At 48.5% G+C, this 20310-nt stretch overlaps 1 protein-coding gene across 1 annotated transcript in view; it reads left to right on the top strand.

The window, feature by feature from the left end:
- LOC138252602 (zinc finger and SCAN domain-containing protein 30-like) overlaps positions 1-20310 on the top strand; it is a 92777-nt gene that overhangs the window by 45764 nt on the left and 26703 nt on the right. Inside the window, exon 3 of the mRNA XM_069205752.1 lies at positions 17596-17958. Coding sequence (XP_069061853.1) covers positions 17596-17958 — 363 coding nt within the window. The remainder of the gene's footprint in view (positions 1-17595; positions 17959-20310) is intronic.

Raw genomic sequence — 20310 nt, 5'->3', positions numbered from 1 at the left:
AGGATTTCTAAAAGTTAGAGTCACTTCAGCTCAGGACACCTTAGGGGCTGTCCTGACTGGCCAGTGACTCCTCCTTGTTTTTCTCATTATTTCCTCCGGCCTTGCCGCCAAAAGTGGGGCCGTGGCCGGAGGGGGCGGGCAACTCCACTAGCTGGAGTGCCCTGCGGTGCTGGAACAAAGGGGGTGAGCCTTTGAGGCTCACCGCCAGGTGTTACAGCTCCTGCCTGGGGGAGGTGTTAGCATCTCCACCCAGTGCAGGCTTTGTTACTGGCCTCAGAGTGACAAAGGCACTCTCCCATGGGGCCAGCAACATGTCTCGGTTGTGGCAGGCTGCTGGAACCAGTCAGCGTACACAGATAGTCGGTTAAGGTTTCAGGGGGCACCTCTAAGGTGCCCTCTGGAGTGTATTTCACAATAAAATGTACACTGGCTTCAGTGTGCATTTATTGTGCTGAGAAGTTTGATACCAAACTTCCCAGTTTTCAGTGTAGCCATTATGGTGCTGTGGAGTTCGTGTTTGACAAACTCCCAGACCATATACTCTTATGGCTACCCTGCACTTACAATGTCTAAGGTTTGGCTTAGACACTGTAGGGGCACAGTGCTCATGCACTGGTGCCCTCACCTATGGTATAGTGCACCCTGCCTTAGGGCTGTAAGGCCTGCTAGAGGGGTGACTTATCTATACTTGCATAGGCAGTGAGAGGCTGGCATGGCACCCTGAGGGGAGTGCCATGTCGACTTCCTCATTTTGTTCTCACCAGCACACACAAGCTGGCAAGCAGTGTGTCTGTGCTGAGTGAGGGGTCCCCAGGGTGGCATAAGACATGCTGCAGCCCTTAGAGACCTTCCCTGGCATCAGGGCCCTAGGTACCAGAGGTACCAGTTACAAGGGACTTACCTGGATGCCAGGGTGTGCCAATTGTGGATACAAAAGTACAGGTTAGGGAAAGAACACTGGTGCTGGGGCCTGGTTAGCAGGCCTCAGCACACTTTCAATTGTAAACATAGCATCAGCAAAGGCAAAAAGTCAGGGGGCAACCAAGCCAAGGAGGCATTTCCTTACAGTCAGACAGAGGGCGTCTGGTTAGTGATGGTCAGACAGAGGGCTACTTGTAGTGAACAGAGCCTGTTACATACATGTGAAGGTCTCCCGCTCTCCTCTCGATCGATAGATGGCGATTCCTCCCACTGGCAATGGTGCCATCTTGAACCTAACCTATACATGTAAAAGCTGTGACATCTCCGTAATAGGGCCCAGCTTGGAAGGAAAAGCCACAAAGGGCAAAAAAGTTCTTCCTGGCAATATTGGCTTTTGATTGAAGATGAAGAGTTTTACAGGAGCTGTAAAGCAAGACCCCAACACTATCCAGAGAGAGAGTAGAAGAGGAATATGGTCTTCCAGGCAGGAGCAGCAATGGGCAAACTGCTGCAGAAACAAGTCAGAAGTCCGAGACAAGGCATTCAAGGTAGGGGGTGAACACGATGAAGAATAGCAGATCTGAAAGCATCGCGACGCATTCTTCTCAGACAAGATCTTTCTTATGTATGGGCTAGGCTGAAACTGAAGTAATTGGAAATTAGTGTTAGAAATGGGGTCTCTAGTTGGCAGCTGAATGCACCAGCTCCAAATAGGGACCACAATCCTCGTCAGGGACAGTCCAATACACACTGTAAATGAGTCTGTGCCCACCCTCCGGTAGCTTGGCACAGAGCAGTCAGGCCTAACTAAAGGGGCAATGTGTAAAGTATTTGTGCAACACATAATTACAGTAACGCAGTGAAAGACAACACTAAAAAGATCCCACACCAGATTCAAGAAATAGAGAATATTTATCAGAGTAAAACGAGATCAAAACAACAACAAATCTCAAATTCAGCAAAAAGGGGAGGTGGAAGATAAAAGGTCTGGGGGTGACCCTGGAGAAAGAGCCATTTCCAACACTTAGGGAAGCAAACTGGATTGACATCTTTCTTGGTTAGGAGTGGATAGAAGCCTGAGCACATCAACCTTCTTAAAGAAGTGAGCTTGCCTTTGTAGGGCAGGAACGAGAAGAGACACCAAATATTTCCCTTTCTGCCCTTGATCTGTCCAGCACCTCTGATTCTCCAGTCCTCCATGCCCTTGCTCCTCCTTCAGACTTCTCAGCACAGTGTCCTAAACCCCAAGCGGAACAGCCGCTCACTAGTGGTCAACCTTCAAGGCTACCACTGGCACACCAGCTCCTGCTTCAGATGCAGGGACTTGTTCCAGAGCGGCAGAATACACAAGAGACATCCTGGAGGTCCGGGTGACCTCTGCCCCTCCCCCATGGAACCAAAACCTCTCCCTGGCGAGTTTATCGTAAAATAGTCACCGTGGCTGGTCTGGGTCACCGAGCAGGCACCCTCAAGATGCCAGTGACTTGTAGTTATGCACCGGTAGGAGAAGGTGACTTGCCAGGCAGACATAAAGGGAGGGGACTACCTTCAGGGAGCGCTTAATTTGAGCCGGTGGTTGAGCTGGGCTCTAATGGCACTCATTTGTAGGGGCCGGTACTTATTTTTCATCATCTGATTTTGACCCAAAACAACAGAGAGAAAGGTAGAAAACGGGGAAACTAGGAGCAATACAAAGAATGAAAAACTGCAACAAAGGGAGAAAACAAGTATGACAAATCAGCTGAACATGTGGGATACAATAGAAGGGAGTGTACGGTGACTGGACTCAAGGTTAAGCAGCCTTGGTATTGCGCAACCCACATTCGGCAGCACTGGCCGCGGTCTTCTAAGAAAAACTTTGGGCACCAGCACTTAGTATTTTACAAATTAAGCTCTGCTGCAGGTCTTTTGTGGGTGTCTGACACGGAGCTCTTTTTCAGACATAAATCCACAACATGACTTTGGGAAGCTGAACCACCTCTGCCTTCTATGGTTGTGAACAGCCATATTTATATTATTCATGTTTATTTCCCCCAGTGATCTTGACATTGATGCTAGTTCTTCTTTTTTTTTGTTCTTTTTATTAAACAGCCATTGTACATTATAGCGGACAGTGAAACAAATCCCATCAGCGATCTGATACATACGAACCAGTCATAGTATTTATTTATATTCCAGGTTCTGACATGTCAGTCAGACATCCCACCTCGTCTAATATACAGGTGCTCGTTAATCACACGCCCCCACTCACCCGAGCCCAGCCCGCCGCTCATCACGCCGTGTGCCTGTTAGCCCCCCATCCTCCCCATATTTTCTCCCACTTCTTGGGGCAGCCCCTGCTCTCATAGACTACTTTTTCAGTGCTGCAGCACCAGTCCATAGAGGGCGAAGAGTCAGTGCCCCACGCCAGCGCTATGTTTCGTTTAGCAACAATTGGAACGATAGCCAGCCATAGTGTGTGATGTTTTGGCCAATGTTCCTCCCCTGCTATATTAAGCAGAAGCAGCTTCGGGTCCAACGGGACCTCCTTCCCCAGCACTCGGGCTGCCACCCCGATGATCCCCATCCAATATGTTTGCATAACTGGGCAGGACCATAGGATATGATAAAATGTACCCTCCAACCCGCATCGCCGCAGGCACTGCGAGATTTGCGCTCTGCCCATCTTATGCAGCACCACCCTGGAGTAGTAAGCTTGGTGTAGGATCTGCAACTGGATCGATCTGAATCACGCTTTAATTGCCACCACCCGAGGGCCCCGTCTCGCCTCCCCCCAGTCCTCATCATCCAGGACCCCTACGTCTACCTCCCATTTTGTGTGCAGAACAGTCATCGGGTCAAAGCAATTATTCATCAATGACTTGTACAATAGGGAAATGGCCTTGGCCGCCAGAGGCTTCGTCAACAGATGGTTCTCCAGGGGGGGGCGCCTCAGGCAACTGCTCCTGCTCCGGGACGTATCTGCCCAGAGCGTGGTGAAGCTGCAAGTATCTGAATCACTCTGAGCTTGCCATATCATATTCTTGCTGGAGGACATCAAAAGTTACGAGTGCCTGGTCTCTTCAGACATTTCCCAAATGCTCAATCCCCAATAGAGACCACCAGCGGAATCTGCCCAGAGTCTGCAGGTCACCCAGTTTATCGCTACACCACAAGGGTGCCCATGCCGTCAAGGTGATACTCCAACCAAGGAAACGGGTAGCGTCGCACCAAGCCTTCACCACTGTCAAGTGTACACTGGCAGCGTACACCCACTAGCAGGGGTGTAAAAGGCCCGCTCATAGCCGCCCTTAGCCATCATCTGTCTGTCTACTCGAAAAGCTGGGTCTCCTTGGTCCGCGAAGACCCAGTCATTAACAGTCACCAGCTGGGATGCCCAGTAGTAACAGAGTGGGCAGGGAACAGCCAACCCACCTTTGTACACCCCGAGTTTCAGCTTTGTCAGCGCCACACGGGAACTGCTGCGTCCCACAACAATAGCCTAATGTCACGGTCCAGATGGCGAAACACCTCCGCCGGGACCCCATAGGGGGTGTTCTGAAAAACATATAGCAGACGAGGCAAAGTCATCATCTTGTAGATGGCTGCTCTCCCCACTAGGGAGAGAGGCAGAGTCCTCCAGTGGGCCACATCTCTACGAAATCTGTCAAGCACTGGCTTCAAATTTCCCAGTAGAAAAATCTCTTGATTCCTGGTCACCTATATCCCCAAGTATTTGAACCCATCTGGTGAGGTCTGAACTTCACAATCCAGGGGCGAGGTCGGGGGACCCCCGCCAAAGGGAATATCAACGACTTGGCCCAGTTAATCCGAAAGCCGGAGTGGTCCCTGAATTTGCGAAGAATCTGCATAATCCTGTCGATGAACCATCGGGGTCTGGTAACATACAGCAAAATATCATCTGCATACAGGGAGACACATTCCTCCCATGTAGCTCCAGAATCAATGCCCTGTATCAAAGGATCCTGCCTGACCCATTCTGCCAATGGCTTGAGTGCCAACGCGAAGAGGATCGGAGAGAGCGGACATCCATGACGTGTGCCCCTATGTAAAGCGAAGGGCCAGGAGAGCGTTGCATTGACCCGCACCCAAGCCACCGGATCGCAATATAGCAGTTGAATCCAGGCCAGGAACTGCGGGCCCACCCCAGACCTTCTAAGGACTTCCATAATATAGGGCTACTCCACACTATCGAATGCCATTTTAGCATCGAGGGATAGCAGTGCTGCCTGCTCACTGTTCTGGTGTGCCGTCATATGCAGAACCCCATAGAGCCTCTGTAGGAGGCTGGCCTGGCTTATAGTGGGTACCAATGGTACTTACACCTTGTGCCAGGTCCAGTTATCCCTTATTAGTAGAGTAGTATTGTTCTAGTGACTTAGGCTGATAGAGGTAGCTATAACAGAGCAGCCAAGGCTGAACTAGGAGACATGCAAAGCTCCTACTATACATACCACCTATATAGGTACTATATCATAAGAAAGACAATACTCAGAGTTACTAAAAATCAAGGTACTTTATTTTAGTTACAATGTGCCAAAAATATCTCAGAGGATATACTCCCTTAGGAGGTAAGTAAAATACACAAAATATACACACAAACCAAAATCCGGTAAGTAAAACAGTCAAAAAGTACTGCAAACACAGTAGAATACAATCGGATGCAAATGGCCTAGGGGCAACACAAACCATATACTAATAGTGAAATGCAAACCACGAATGGACCCCGGGCCTAGTGTAGTGTGTAGAGGGTCAAAGATACCCCACCCCAAAGACCCTGGAAAGTAGGAGTAAAGTACTACTATTTCCACAGAAACACACTAAAGTTGTGATAAGGGATTTGCAAGGACCACAACAGACTGCAAAGCACCGAAGATGGATTCCTGGACCTGAGGACCTGCAAAGGTAGGGGACCAAGTCCCAGAGTCGTGAAAGTGTCCGGGGGGGCAGGAGCCCACTAAATCCCAGATGAAGGTGCAAAATGGCTGCCTCCGTATGGAAGAAGCTGAAGATTCTGCAACAACGAAAGGTGCTAGGAACTTCTTCTTTGTGCAGAAGATGTCCCACGGAGTTCTGGAGGATGCAGAGTTGTTTCCTTGGCAAAAGACCGCAAACAAGCCTTGATAGCTGCTAGAGTCGTGGTTGAAGTGAAAGGGTGCTGCTCGGGCCCAGGAAGGACCAGGATGTCGCCACTTGGGTGAGGAGAGAGAGAGGGCCCTCAGCAACGTAGAGAACCCACGCACAAGCAGGAAGCACCCGCAGAAGTCCTTGATGGTGCTAGTTCATTTTTTACTACTGTATGGACATCACTTTTGCCCTCTTATGTGAAGGAGGCTTCCAGAGTCCTTCATTCTTTTGTGAAGGGAGGTACTGCCCACCTTGCTGTGACTGTGAGGGCCCACGAGTGGTGGCAGCGTAGTCTACAGATTGCCCGAGACCCTTTGCAGGACACCCTACTAACAATTCTTTCGTACAAATCTCTTAGTACCCATAACTGGGTTGCTTCACCTTTGCATATGGGGCATGTATGCGATGCCCTAAACGTATACATAGTGGTGTGTGTGTGTGTGTGGTGTCATGTGTGCCTAGATGGGTGAGTGCTAAAGTCCTTTGGTCTCCTGGTGTGTGGATGAGAAAGATGCTGGTGACACATGCTGAATTGCCCCATTCAGTCTTGGACTTTAGAGCATACCAGTTGTCTTTGATGGGCGGGAGGAGATAGTCTATAATATTCCTTTCATGCAGCTATAGCCCCTTTACCTGTTTGTTATTGTCATTTACTGGAGAGATGCCTTCGCTGCTTGGACACATCCACATTTCCATGGATCAGCCTACACCGGCCAGAGAGGGACAGCCTGGTTGCATGCTCTCCAGGAGTAGATCACACTGGCCACTGCATCTCCAGGTTTGGTGCTTCACCAGATACTTCGAGGGCGAAACACACTTCATTACCTTGTCTTGGATGACAGAGGAGAATAAGCACTGGTCTCCTGTGTTGGCTCCAGTACTTTCAATATTTATCTCCCCACTCTGGCGGTCCGGGTTGTTGACTGGAGAAGATCTGTTTTTGGTTTGTTTTTGTGCGTCTCTGTCTCCACGGCTGATGGTGTCTTGACTGCAGCAGTGAGAAAAACCTCCAGCAGAGGTGAGCTTATCAGTCTGATAGGTGGTCATGATGGCTTTGTAGATGCTATACCGATCTTTAGAGATATTGCAGTCTGACAAGGAAAGCCAGTGGAGGGGTATTGTGAATATATTTAAGGCCCTTGACGTGTGCTGCGGCCTGTAGGATACCGTTTAGAGGAGCCAGAGTGGATCTCGGAGTCTGTGGAGCACAATGGTTCTGAAGTTGTTTTCTGGAAGGATCTGCTTCACTTTCTTTCTTGGGACTGGAGCTGGCCATATTGGTTCTCTGCATGATGTGTCCCTTGAAGGTGTGGTTCCTGCTTAGTTTGGTTTTGCAATGCCTTGCTTCTATTTGTATGCAGATATAAGTCCAGTTTTTCCCTGCAATGCACCCTCAGGAATTACAGCCACACCTTGGCCTTAGGTCATCGTTGAGTTTCACCCACATGTATGTAGTGCAGACTTAAATCTACAAAACACTGCTGTAGGGAGTTGGCTCTGTATACACTATCTCAAAGTGAGAGGTAGTGTGAACAGAGTCCAAGGGTTCCCCTTAGAGGGGATAGTGGCAAAATCAGATAATACTAATGCTCTATTTTGTGGTAGTGTATTCGAGCAGTAGGCTTATCAGAGGGTAGTGTTAAGCATTTGTGGTACACACACAGGCAATAAATGAGGAACACACACTCAAAGACTTAACTCCACGCCAATAGTTTTTACATAGAAAAAAAATATTTTCTTAATTCATTTTAGAACCTCAAGATTTGAGGTAAGTACATAAAATGCAAGGTACTTCACACAGGTAAGTAGAGAACTTTGATTTAAAACAGTAGGACACACAGTTACGGTTAAAATTACAATAAGCTATTTTAAAAGTGGACACCGTGCAGAAATCAACAGTTCCTGGGGAGGTAAGTTTGATTACGTTTTTCAGCTAAGTAAAGCACTTACACAGTCAGTCTCCTGGGCATAGGCAGCCCACCGCTGGGGGTTCAAGGCAACCCCAAAGTCACCTCACCAGCAACAGAGGGCCAGTCAGGTGCAGAGGTCAAAGGAGGGCCCAAAACACATAGGCCCCTATGGAGAACAGGGGTACTTCGGTTCCAGACTTCTGGCAGGTAAGTACCTGTGTCCACGGAGCGCAGGCCAGGGGGGTTTTGTAGAGCAATGGGGGACACATAAACAGGCACACAAAACACACCCTCAGCGGCACAGGGGTGGCCGGGTGCAGTGTGCTAAGTAAGCGTCTGGTTTGCTATAGAAAGCAATGGTGGGACCAGGGGGTCAATTAGGCGATGCAGACAAGGCACAGGGGGGCTTCTCGGGCCAGCCACCAACTGGGCTAGGAAGAGGGCCGCCTGCTGGTCACTACTGCACTGGAAGGTGGTTCCTCTCGGTCCTGGGGGCTGCGGGTGCAGTGCTTGTTCCTCGCGTCCGGTTCCTTGCAGTCGCGGTCAGGGGGAGCCTCTGGATCCTCTCTGCAGGCATCGCTGTGGGGGTGAAGAGGGTTCGATTCAGGTTACTCACGACGTTTCAGTCGCCTGGGAGTCCTCTCTGCAGTGTTTGTTCTCTGGAGCTCGATCCGGGGGCGTCGGGTGCAGAGTGCAAAGTCTCACGCTTCTTGCAGGAAGGGAGAGTTCTTTCTAAGTTGCTAAATAGTTTCAAAGTTGTTGCTGTTTTTGAACAGTGCAGCTGTTCTCAGGAGTTTCTTGTTCCTTCGGTTTCAGGGCAGTCCTCTGAGTCCTCCGAGGTCGCTAGTCCCTGTCAGATGTGTCACTGTGCAGGTTCTGTGAGTCTGGAGACAGGCCGGTAGGGCTGGGGCCAAGTCAGTTGGTGTCTCCGTTGTCTCTGTGGGGCTTTCAGTTCAGCAGTTCTTCTTTGTGTAAGTTGCAGGAATCTGATTTCCTGGGTTCAGGGTCACCCCTAAATAATACATTTGGGGGAGTGTTTAGGTCTGGGGGGCAGTAGCCAATGGCTACTGTCCTTAAGGGTGGCTACACCCTCCTTGTGCCTCCTCCCAGAGGGGATAGGGGCACATCCCTATTCCTATTGGGAGAATCCTCCAAAACCAAGATGGAGGATTTCTAAAGGCAGGGGTCACCTCAGCTCAGGGCACCTTAGGGGCTGTCCTGACTGGTAGGTGACTTCTCCTTGTTTTTCTCATTATCTCCTCTGGACTTGCCGCCAAAAGTGGGGGCTGTGTCCAGGGGACGGGCATCTCCACTAGCTGGAGTGCCCTGGGGCATTGTAACATGAAGCCTGAGCCTTAGAGGCTCACTGCTAGGTGTTACAGTTCCTGCAGGGGGGGTGTTAAGCACCTCCACCCAGTGCAGGCTTTGTTTCTGGCTTCGGAGAGCACAAAGGCTTTCACCCTTGGGGTCAGAAACTCGTCTTAGTGGCAGGCTGGCAAAGACCAGTCAGTACTGCACTGAAGGATTGGGTAAAATACAGGGGACATCTTCTAAGATGCCCTCTGTGTGCATTTTGTAAAACATCCAACACTGGCATCAGTGTGGGTTTATTATTCTGAGAAGTTTGATACCAAACTTCCCAGTATTCAGTGTAGCCATTATGGAGTTGTGGAGTTTGTTTTGACAAACTCCCAGACCATATACTTAATATGGCCACACTGTACTTACAAAGTCTACGAATGGACTTAGACACTTTAGGGGCATATTGCTCATTCAGCTATGCCCTCACCTGTAGTATAGTGCACCCTGCCTTTTGGGCTTTAAGGCCTGCAAGAGGGGTGACTTACCTAGGTGTTAGGTGAGGGGTCCCTTAGGGTGGCACAACACATGCTGCAGCCCTTAGGGACCTTCCCTGGTCACAGGGCCCTTGGTACCACTGGTACCTTTTACAAGGGACTTATCTGTGTTCCGGGGTGTTCCAATTGTGGAAACAATGGTACATTTTAAGTGAAAGAACACTGGTGGTGGGGCCAGCACACTTCTCAGTCAAGTCAGCATCCATATCAGGCAAAAAGCGGGGGGTAACTGCAACAGGGAGCCATTTTCCTACAACTGCCATACCAACATCTTCTTGCTCAAGGACCATCTAGGCCTTTCATTGTGCTTTATGTGCCCTTGCAGGTATTCTACCAGGCAGGACACCATCTACTCTTCTTTCTTTGTTTCTGGTCTTGAGGGCTGGGTCCCAAGACTGCCTCCAAGTCATTGTGGGGAACCTGAATGCTCACACTCTGTGAAGCTCCAGTGTTGAGAACATGAACACTTGTATGCTCTGTCTACTTCCACTGCTCTACAGGCACCTCTTGGCTTTGCTTCTTGCTTCATTGTAGAATTCGGCCATAAGCTACAGTTAACCTTTCAGTACCTTACTTGTGTCGTGTTTTACTACTTGTGTTTTGGGAAATCCATTCTGCATCATTCCTAGATCCCCATGCACCTGCGTGGTACTCTGAGTGTACTGAAGCACCAGTACAGTGCAAGCAAACCTGGTCTGGTGGTCCTGCAGGGAGCTGTCTTTGTGAAGTGACACAGAATGTGAATGACCAGAATATATATATATGTGTGTTTGTGTGTGAGAGAGAGAGAGCGAGAAAAAAAAAAAAAAAAAAGAATATGAATGAGAATTAATTGACGCAGGATATGGATATTCAGGCTGAAGCTGTGACTATGCAGTGTGACAGGGTGTGGATGTCTAGGATGACGGTGTGTGTGTGCGCGCGCAGTGGCACAGGATGTGAATATCTAGGTTAATGGGCTGTGCGTGTGTTGACACAGGATATGGATATTTAGGATGACGCTCTGTGTGTGTGTGTGTGTGCGTGCGCGGTGGCGCAAGTTGTGAATATTCAGGACAATGCTGTTTGTGTGCGTGCAGTGACACCGGATGTGGATTTTCAGGTGACGCTGTGTGTGTGCAGTGTGTCGGGATGTAGATGTCCAGGATGACGGTGTGTGTGTGTGTGTGTGTGTATTAACAGGATATGAATATTCAGGATGAAGCTGTGTGTGTGACAGGATGTGGATGACCAGGATGACACTGTGTGTGTGTGTCTGTGTACGCACAGTGGCACAGGATGTGAATATCCATGACAATAGTGTGTGTGCCTGTGTGCGTGCAGTGTCACAGGATGTGAATATCTAGGACAATGCTGTGTGTAGTGAAACAGGGTGTGAATATCTAGGACAATCCTGTGAATGTGTGCTCATGTCTGTGCAGTGACACAGGATGTGAATATCTAGGGCAATGCTATGTGTGTATGCAGTGACACAGGATGTGTATATACAGAACAATGTTGTGCGTGCATTGACTCAAGATATGAATATTCAGTATGGTGCTGTGTATGTGTGTGCAGCGTGACAGGATGTGGATGTCTAGGATGACTGTGTGTGTGTTTGTGCGAGTGTGAATATCCAGGACAATGGTGTGTGTGTGTGTGTGTGTGTGTGTGGGGCACAGGATGTGAATATCTAGGACAATGGGCTGTGCGTGTATAGACATGATATGGATGTTCACGGTGATGCTGTGTGTGTGCGCGTGCACAGTGGCACATAAAGTGAATATCTAGGGCAGTGCTATGTGTGTGCATGTGAAGTGACAAAGGATGTGAATATCTAGGACAATGGACTGTGTGTGTATTTGTAGGAGGCTGGCCTGGCTTATGACCTTATGCCAGGTCCAGTTATCCCTTATTAGGAGAGTGTAGTAGTGTTCTAGCAGCTTAGGCTGATAGAGGTAGCTATAGCATAACAGCCAAGGCGGAACTAGGAGACATGCAAAGCTCGTGCAATACCACTTATATCATATAGGTACTATAGCATAAGAAAGACAATACTCATAGTTACTAAAAATAAAGGTACTTTATTTTAGTGACAATGTGCCAAAAATATCTCAGAGGATATACTCCCTTAGGAGGTAAGTAGCATTCACAAAATATACACAACTAACCAAATCAGGTTACAGAATACAATAGGATGCAATAGACCTAGAGGCAACACAAACCATATACTAAGAAAGTGGAATGCGAACCACGAATGGGTCCCTAGGCTAGTGTACTGTGTAGAGGGTCGCTGTGAGTGTAAGAAAACACTAAGGGTGTAAAGGAGACCCCACCCCAAGACCCTGTAAAGTAGGTGTAAAGTACTACTATTTCCTCAAAAACACACAAGTCGTGATAAAGGATTTTGCAAGGACCACAACAGATTGCAAAGCACTGAAGACAGATTCCTGGACCTGAAGCCCTGCAAAGGAAGGGGACTAAGTCCAAGAGTTGCTAAAGTGTCCAGGGGGGGCAGAAGCCCACTAAACCCCGGATGAAGGTGCAAAAATGGCTGCCTCCGGTTGGAAGAAGCTGCAGGTTTTGCAACAACGAAAAGAGGTAGGAAGTTCTTCTTCGTGCAGAAGATGTCCCACGGCGTGCTGGAGGATGCAGAGTTTTCTCCTTGGAAAAATACCGCAAACAAGCCTTACTAACTTCAAGAGTCGTGGTTGGAGAAAAAGGGTGCTGCTCGGGCCCAGGAAGGACCAGGATGTCGCCACTTGGGAGAGGAGACAGAGGGGGCCCTCATCAATGTAGAGAGCCCACGTACAGGAAGGAAGCACCCACAGAAGTCTTCACATGGCAGTTGTCTCAACACTGCAGGAGAGGTCCCACAACACCGGAGATCAACTCAGGGAGCTGAGCATCGCAAGACGGAGTGCTGGGGACCTAGGCAGTGCATGCAGGATTTCTTGGAAATGTGCACAGAAGCCCTTGTAGCTGCAGATCACGCAGTGCACAGGATTACTGTCTGGGGAGGGGAGGCAAGGACTTACCACCTCCAAATATGGACAGTTGGACCACTGGACAGTCTGGGTCACTTGGGTCCACCACCTGTGTTCCAGGGGCCACGTTCGCAGGATGAGAGGGGACCCAGAGTACCAGTGAAGCTGAAGTTTGGTGCCTGCTGAAGCAGGGGGAAGATTCCATCGACCCACTGGAGATTTCATCGTGGCGTCTAGTGTGGGGTGAAGGCAGGCAGCCCTGAGTGCATGCACCACCAGGAAACAATCGAGAAAGCCGTCAGGATTAGGCGCTACAATGTCACTGGTAGTCTTCTGGCTACTTTGTTGCAGTTTTGCAGGTGTCCTGGAGCAGTTCAGCGGTCGATCCTTGGCAGAATTCGAAGAGAGAAGTGCAGAGGAACCCTGATGAATTCTTGCAAGTCGTAATCTGAGGAAAAGCCCACTGGAGAGACCCTAAATAGCCCTCAAATGAGGATTGGCTACCTAGTCAGGTATGCACCTGTCAGGCTGGGTCTCTGACGTCACCTGCTGGCACTGGCCACTCAGAGGCCTCCAGAGTGCCCTCACACCTCTGGAAGCAAGATGGTCTGAGACACACTGGAGGATCTCTGGTCACCACCCCAGTTGTCCAGTTTCATGCCAGAGCAGGAATTGGGGGTTCCCTAAACCGGTGCAGACAGGCTTATGCAAGGAGGGCACTGTGCCCTTCAAAGCATTTCCAGAGGCTGGGAGAGGCTACCACTCCCCAGCCTTTAACACCTATTTCCAAAGAGAGAGGGTGTAACACCCTCTCTCAGAGAAAATGCTTTGTTCTGCCCTCCTGGGACTGGGCTGCCCAGACCCCAGGAGGGCAGAACCCTGTCTGTGGGTTGGCAGCAACCGTAGCTGCAGAGAAAACCCCAGAGAGCTGGTTTGGCAGTACTGGGGGTCCATAGTGGAGCCCTCGGGATGCATGGAAGTGACTCCCTAATACCAGATTTGGAATGGGGGGACAATTCCATGATCTTAGACATGTTACAAGGCAATATTCGGAGTTACCATTGTGAAGCTACATATAGGTATTGACCTATATGTAGTGCACACGTGTAATGGTGTCCCGCACTCACAAAGTCCAGGGAAATGGCCCTGAACTATGTGGGGTCACCTTTGCTAGTGCAAGGGTGCCCTCACCCTTAGTAACTTTGCGCCTAACCTTCAGCAAGTGAAGGTTAGACATATAGGTGACTTATAAGTTACTTAAGTGCAGTAAAAATGACTGTGAAATAACGGGTGCGTTATTTCACTCAGGCTGCAGTGGCAGTCCTGTGTAAGATTTGTCTGAGCTCCCTATGGGTGGTAAAATAAATGCTTCAGCCCGTAAGGAACTCCTGGAATCCCAATACCCTATACTAGGGAATTATAAGGGTGTTCCAATGTGCCAATTAGAATTGGTAAATTTAGTCACTATCCTGCAGTGACAAATGTAAAGTCTAAGAGAGAGCCTAAGCACTGAGGTTCTGATTAGCAGAGCTTCAGCGACACAGTAAGCACTACAGACAACACACACATAAGCCACAAACTATGAGCACTGAGGTCCTGGCTAGCAGGACCCCAGTGATACAGTAAAAACACACTGACACACACTCACAAACAGGCCAAAGGTGGGGGTAACAAGGCTAGAAAGAGGCTACCTTCTCACAGTATTGACACAGGATATGGATACTCGGGATGACGCTGTGTGTGTGCGCAGTGACATAGGATGTGACTATCTAGGGCAATGCGCTGTGTGTGTGTGCGCAGTGACACAGGATGCGAATATCTAAGGCAATGCTCTGTGTGCGCTGTGACATAGGATGTGACTATCTAGGACAATGCTCTGTGTGTGCTGTGACATAGGATGTGACTATCTAGGGCAATGCTCTGTGTGTGCTGTGACATAGGATGTGACTATCTAGGACAATGCTCTGTGTGTGTGTGTGTGTGAGCGCTGTGATATAGGATGTGTATCTAGGACAATGCTCTGTGTGCGCTGTGACATAGGATGTGACTATCTAGGGCAATGCTCTGTGTGTGCTGTGACAGGATGTGACTATCTAGGGCAATGCTCTGTGTGTGTGTGCGCTGTCACATAGGATGCGAATATCTAGGGCAATGCTCTGTGTGTGCTGTGACACAAGATGTGACTATCTAGGACAATGCTGTGTGTGTGTGCTGTGACATAGGATGTGACTAGGGCAATGCTGTGTGTGCGCTGTGACATAGGATGTGACTATCTAGGACAATGCTGTGTGTGCTGTGACATAGGATGTGACTAGGGCAATGCTCTGTGTGCGCTGTGACATAGGATGTGACTATCTAGGACAATGCTGTGTGTGTATGTGCTGTGACAGGATGTGACTTTCTAGGGCAATGCTCTGTGTGTGTGCGCTGTCACATAGAATGCGAATATCTAGGGCAATGCTCTGTGTGTGTGCTGTGACATAGGATGTAACTATCTAGGACAATGCTGTGTGTGTGTGTGTGAGTGCTGTGACATAGGATGTGTATCTAGGACAATGCTCTGTGTGTGTGTGTGTGTGTGTGTGAGCGCTGTGACATAGGATGTGTATCTAGGACAATGCTCTGTGTGTTTGTGTGCTGTGACAGGATGTGACTATCTAGGGCAATGCTGTGTGTGTGTGTGTGTGTGTGTGTGAACGCTGTCACATAGGATGTGACTATCTAGGACAATGCTGTGTGTGTAATGACACAGGATGTGAATATACACTGTGTGTGTGCGCAGTGTGACAGGATGTGGATGCCCAGAATGACGCTGTGTGTGTGTGTGTGTGTGCATTGACACATGATATGGATATTCAGGATGACACTGTGTGTGTACGTGCAGTGACGCAGGATGTAGATGCCCAGGAGGAGGCACCATATGTGTGACACAGGTGGTATATATTCAGTGGAAGCTCTAAATTTGTGACCCTAAATATAAATGTTCTTGTCTTTCTTCAGGATGTGTATCCACAGAAGACTGCTGTGCATTGACACAGGATGTGAACGTTGGGGATGCTGCTGTTTGTGTGCAGTGACATGGGATGTTGAAGACTTTAGGGAAGCACCTTCTTTGGCATGGTTAGCCCCCACGTCTTGCCTGGTATCTGATGTAATTTTGACTGAAAGTGCACTGGCTTCCTGCCAACCAGCTCCCTGTGCCAGATCTCTTCCCAAAAAAAACTGCACAGTGGTTTCGCCAATTGGCAAACCCTTTAGCACCCTATTTAAGTCCCTAGTAAATGGTAACCTTGCTTCCTAAGACCTGGGGTACTAAAGAGGAACCCTAAGGGCTGCAGCACTGATTGTACCAGCCTAAGGAACCCCTCACCAAGCACATGACAGACTGCCATTGCAGGCTGCATGTCTTGGTGCAGACAAAAGTGAAAACATGACATGGCACCATGTCCCCCAACCCTGCATGTAATGTATGTGAGTCACACCCCTAGCAGGCCTTACAGCCCTCAGCCAGGGTGCATTATATGACATGTGAGGGCACATCTGCACAAACATAAATCCCCCTGCTATGCCTCTGTCAATTCCCAGACATGGTGAGTGACCAGGGAAGCCATTTTAAATGCATGTCCTGGACACTGTTCACTATGAGTTCCTCAGCTACATGGTGGCTTCACTGAAGATAGTGCTGTTTGGTATCAAACTTCTCGTATTGGTGAACCTACACTGATGTCAGTGTTGGATTTACCTGTACAGGCACCCAGAAGGCACCTTAGAGGTACCCCCTAAAAATCTACCAACTAGTAGTCTTAACTGACTGGTCCTGGCCAGTTCAGCCACCATAGCCACCATCAGTCATCTTCAGCCACTAGGGTGAGATCCAGTGCTCTTGTGGCCAAGAGGAGGCGGCGTTGAGACCTCCTCCAGGTGGGATGGAAATTCCAGGGCGGGAAGCTTTAGAGGAAGCTATTTGTACAGTGACACCGGATGTGAATGTTCAGAGGAAGCTATTTGTACAGTGACACCGGATGTGAATGTTCAGAGGAAGCTAGTTGTACAGTGACACCGGATGTGAATGTTCAGAGGAAGCTAGTTGTACAGTGACACCGGATGTGAATGTTCAGAGGAAGCTAGTTGTACAGTGACACCGGATGTGAATGTTCAGAGGAAGCTATTTGTACAGTGACACCGGATGTGAATGTTCATAGGAAGTTATTTGTACAGTGACACCGGATGTGAATGTTCAGAGGAAGCTAGTTGTACAGTGACACAGGATGTGAATGTTCATAGGAAGCTATTTGTACAGTGACACCGGATGTGAATGTTCAGAGGAAGCTATTTGTACAGTGACACCGGATGTGAATGTTCAGAGGAAGCTATTTGTGCAGTGACACCGGATGTGAATGTTCAGAGGAAGCTATTTGTACAGGGACACAGGATGCAACAGTTTAGAGCAGTGGTTCCAAACCTGTGGTCCGGGGACTCCCGGGAGTCCACAAAGCCTCCTCAGGGGGGTCCGTGACTTCTGAGAAATTAAATAATATTAATAGATTAGGTCCCCAGCTTTCAGAAATGACTCACTGGGGGGTCCCCGGATTCCAATAATGATTCACTGGGGGTCCCCGGGTTCCAGTATTGATAAAGTGGGGTCCACAGATGTCAAAAGGTTGGGAACCACTGGTTTAGAGGAAGCTTTTTGGTTCAGTTACACAGAGGATCTTGGGCAGAGGAATACTCTATCTATGCGGTGGGGCAGAATGCTAATGTCTAGCATTGTGGCCTCGTCTGTGCACAGTAACACATGTTGTCCTTCTTTTTCAGGGGTTGTTCCTGTGATTTCTGAGATGATTCCAAAGATTAAGGAGGAGGTGGACCTGCCCGTCAGCAGTCACTCGACCTCTCATGTGTTACAAACTGAGGAAGAAGACACATCACCCTTCAGTGGACACCTGAGCTTCCCAGGTGTCAAGGAATCACTGTCTGCCTCTGATCACCTGGACCCCAAATGGCTGAAGATAAAACGCCATGAGGTGCTGTCTGCCTGCGATGACCTGGACCCCAGATGGCTGAGGATAAAGCAAGACGGGACGCTGAATTCCTGTGATCACATGGGTACAGGGAGTTTGAAGATTAAAGACGAGAATGACCTTGACGCCAAAGAAAGCATTCAAAGCTCCTATAAAGGTGAGATGTGTGTTTAATTGGGGGTGCTGTCAGTAGGGAGATGTTCTATAAACCTCTTGATTTGAACCACTTATGTATGTCCTCCTGTTAGTTATCTATTTATTTAATTTATGGAATTTGTAAAGCGCTCAGTTAACCAAAAGTGTTCTCGCAGTAGCTGAGATCTGGCAAAGCTAAGCACAAGAAGCTACTGAGTAAACAACCATGTTTTGAGCGACCTCAGTTTGGTTAGGCTCCCAGGACTCGAAAGGAGGTGGGCGGAAGAGGAGCTTAGAGTTCTTGATGGACGGGACCGAGCACACAAGTGTTTGTTGAACGCAGATTATTTCATGGACAGGACGAAGTACACATGTTTGTTGAACGCAGCGTACTTGATGGACTGGACCAAGCACACGTGTTTGTTGAACGCAGAGTACTTGATGGACTGGACGAAGCACATGTGTTTGTTGAACGCAGAGTACTTGATAGACTAGATGAAGCACACATGTTTGTTGAACGCAGAGTACTTGATGGACTGGAGGAAGCACATGTGTTTGTTGAACGCAGAGTACTTGATGGACTGGAGGAAGCACATGTGTTTGTTGAACGCAGAGTACTTGATGGACAGGACGAAGTACACATGTTTGTTGAACGCAGCGTACTTGATGGACTGGACCAAGCACACATGTTTGTTGAACGCAGAGTTCTTGATGGACTGGACCGAGCACACAAGTGTTTGTTGAACGCAGAGTACTTGATGGAATGGACCAAGCACACGTGTTTGTTGAACGCAGAGTACTTGATGGACTGGACGAAGCACTCATGTTTGTTGAACGCAGAGTACTTGATGGACTGGACGAAGCACTCATGTTTGTTGAACGCAGAGTACTTGATGGACAGGACGAAGCACATGTGTTTGTTGAACGAAGAGTACTTGATAGACTAGATGAAGCACACATGTTTGTTGAACGCAGAGTACTTGATAGACTAGATGAAGCACACATGTTTGTTGAACGCAGAGTACTTGATGGACTGGAGGAAGCACATGTGTTTGTTGAACGCAGAGTACTTGATGGACAGGACGAAGTACACATGTTTGTTGAACGCAGAGTACTTGATGGACTGGAGGAAGCACATGTGTTTGTTGAACGCAGAGTACTTGATGGACAGGACGAAGTACACATGTTTGTTGAACGCAGAGTGCTTGATGGACTGGAGGAAGCACATGTGTTTGTTGAACGCAGAGTTCTTGATGTAATGGACGAAGCACACATTTGTTGAACGCAGAGTACATCATGGACTGGACAAAGCACACATGTTTGTTGAACGTAGAGTACTTGATGTAATGGACGAAGCACACATTTGTTGAACGCAGAATACTTGATGGACTGGACCAAGCACACATGTTTGAACGCAGAGTACTTGATGGAACGGACGAAGCACACATGTTTGATCGCAGAGTACTTGATGGACTGGACGAAGCACACATGTTTGTTGAACGCAGAGTTCTTGATGTAATGGACGAAGCACACGTTTGTTGAACGCAGAATACTTGATAGACTGGACCAAGCACATATGTTTGTCGAACGCAGAGTACTTGATGGAATGGACCAAGCCCACGTGTTTGTTGAACGCAGAATACTTGATAGACTGGACGTAGCACATATGTTTGTTGAACGCAGAGCACTTGATGGACTGGACGTAGCACACGTGTTTGTTGAACGCAGACTACTTGATGGAATGGACCAAGCACACGTGTTTGTTGAACGCAGAGTACTTGATGGACTGGACGAAGCACACGTGTTTGTTGAACGCAAAGTACTTTATGGACTGGACGAAGCACACATGTTTGTTGAACGCAGAATACTTGATAGACTGGACCAAGCCCATATGTTTGTTGAACGCAGACTACTTGATGGAATGGACCAAGCACACGTGTTTGTTGTACGCAGAGTACTTGATGGACTGGACGAAGCACACGTGTTTGTTGAACGCAAAGTACTTTATGGACTGGACGAAGCACACATGTTTGTTGAACGCAGAATACTTGATAGACTGGACCAAGCCCATATGTTTGTTGAACGCAGAGTACTTGATGGAATGAACCAAGCCCATGTGTTTGTTGAACGCAGAGTACTTGATGGACTGGACGAAGCACACCTGTTTGTTGAAAGCAGAGTACTTGACGGACTGGATGAAGCACACGTGTTTGTTGAATGCAGAGTTCTTGATGGACTGGACGAAGCACATGTTTGTTGAATGCAGAGTACTTGATGGAATGGACCAAGCACACGTGTTTGTTGAACGCCTGCTGTCGGTCATACACTGCATTTGAAGAGATGCAAAGACTTTTTTAAAGAATCTGTCTGTCCT

Source organism: Pleurodeles waltl, chromosome 1_2 (assembly GCF_031143425.1).
Source record: "Pleurodeles waltl isolate 20211129_DDA chromosome 1_2, aPleWal1.hap1.20221129, whole genome shotgun sequence".
In the NCBI taxonomy this organism is placed as follows: domain Eukaryota; kingdom Metazoa; phylum Chordata; class Amphibia; order Caudata; family Salamandridae; genus Pleurodeles; species Pleurodeles waltl.
Note: the sequence above shows the minus strand (reverse complement) of the source record. Positions and strands in the feature narration are given on the sequence as shown.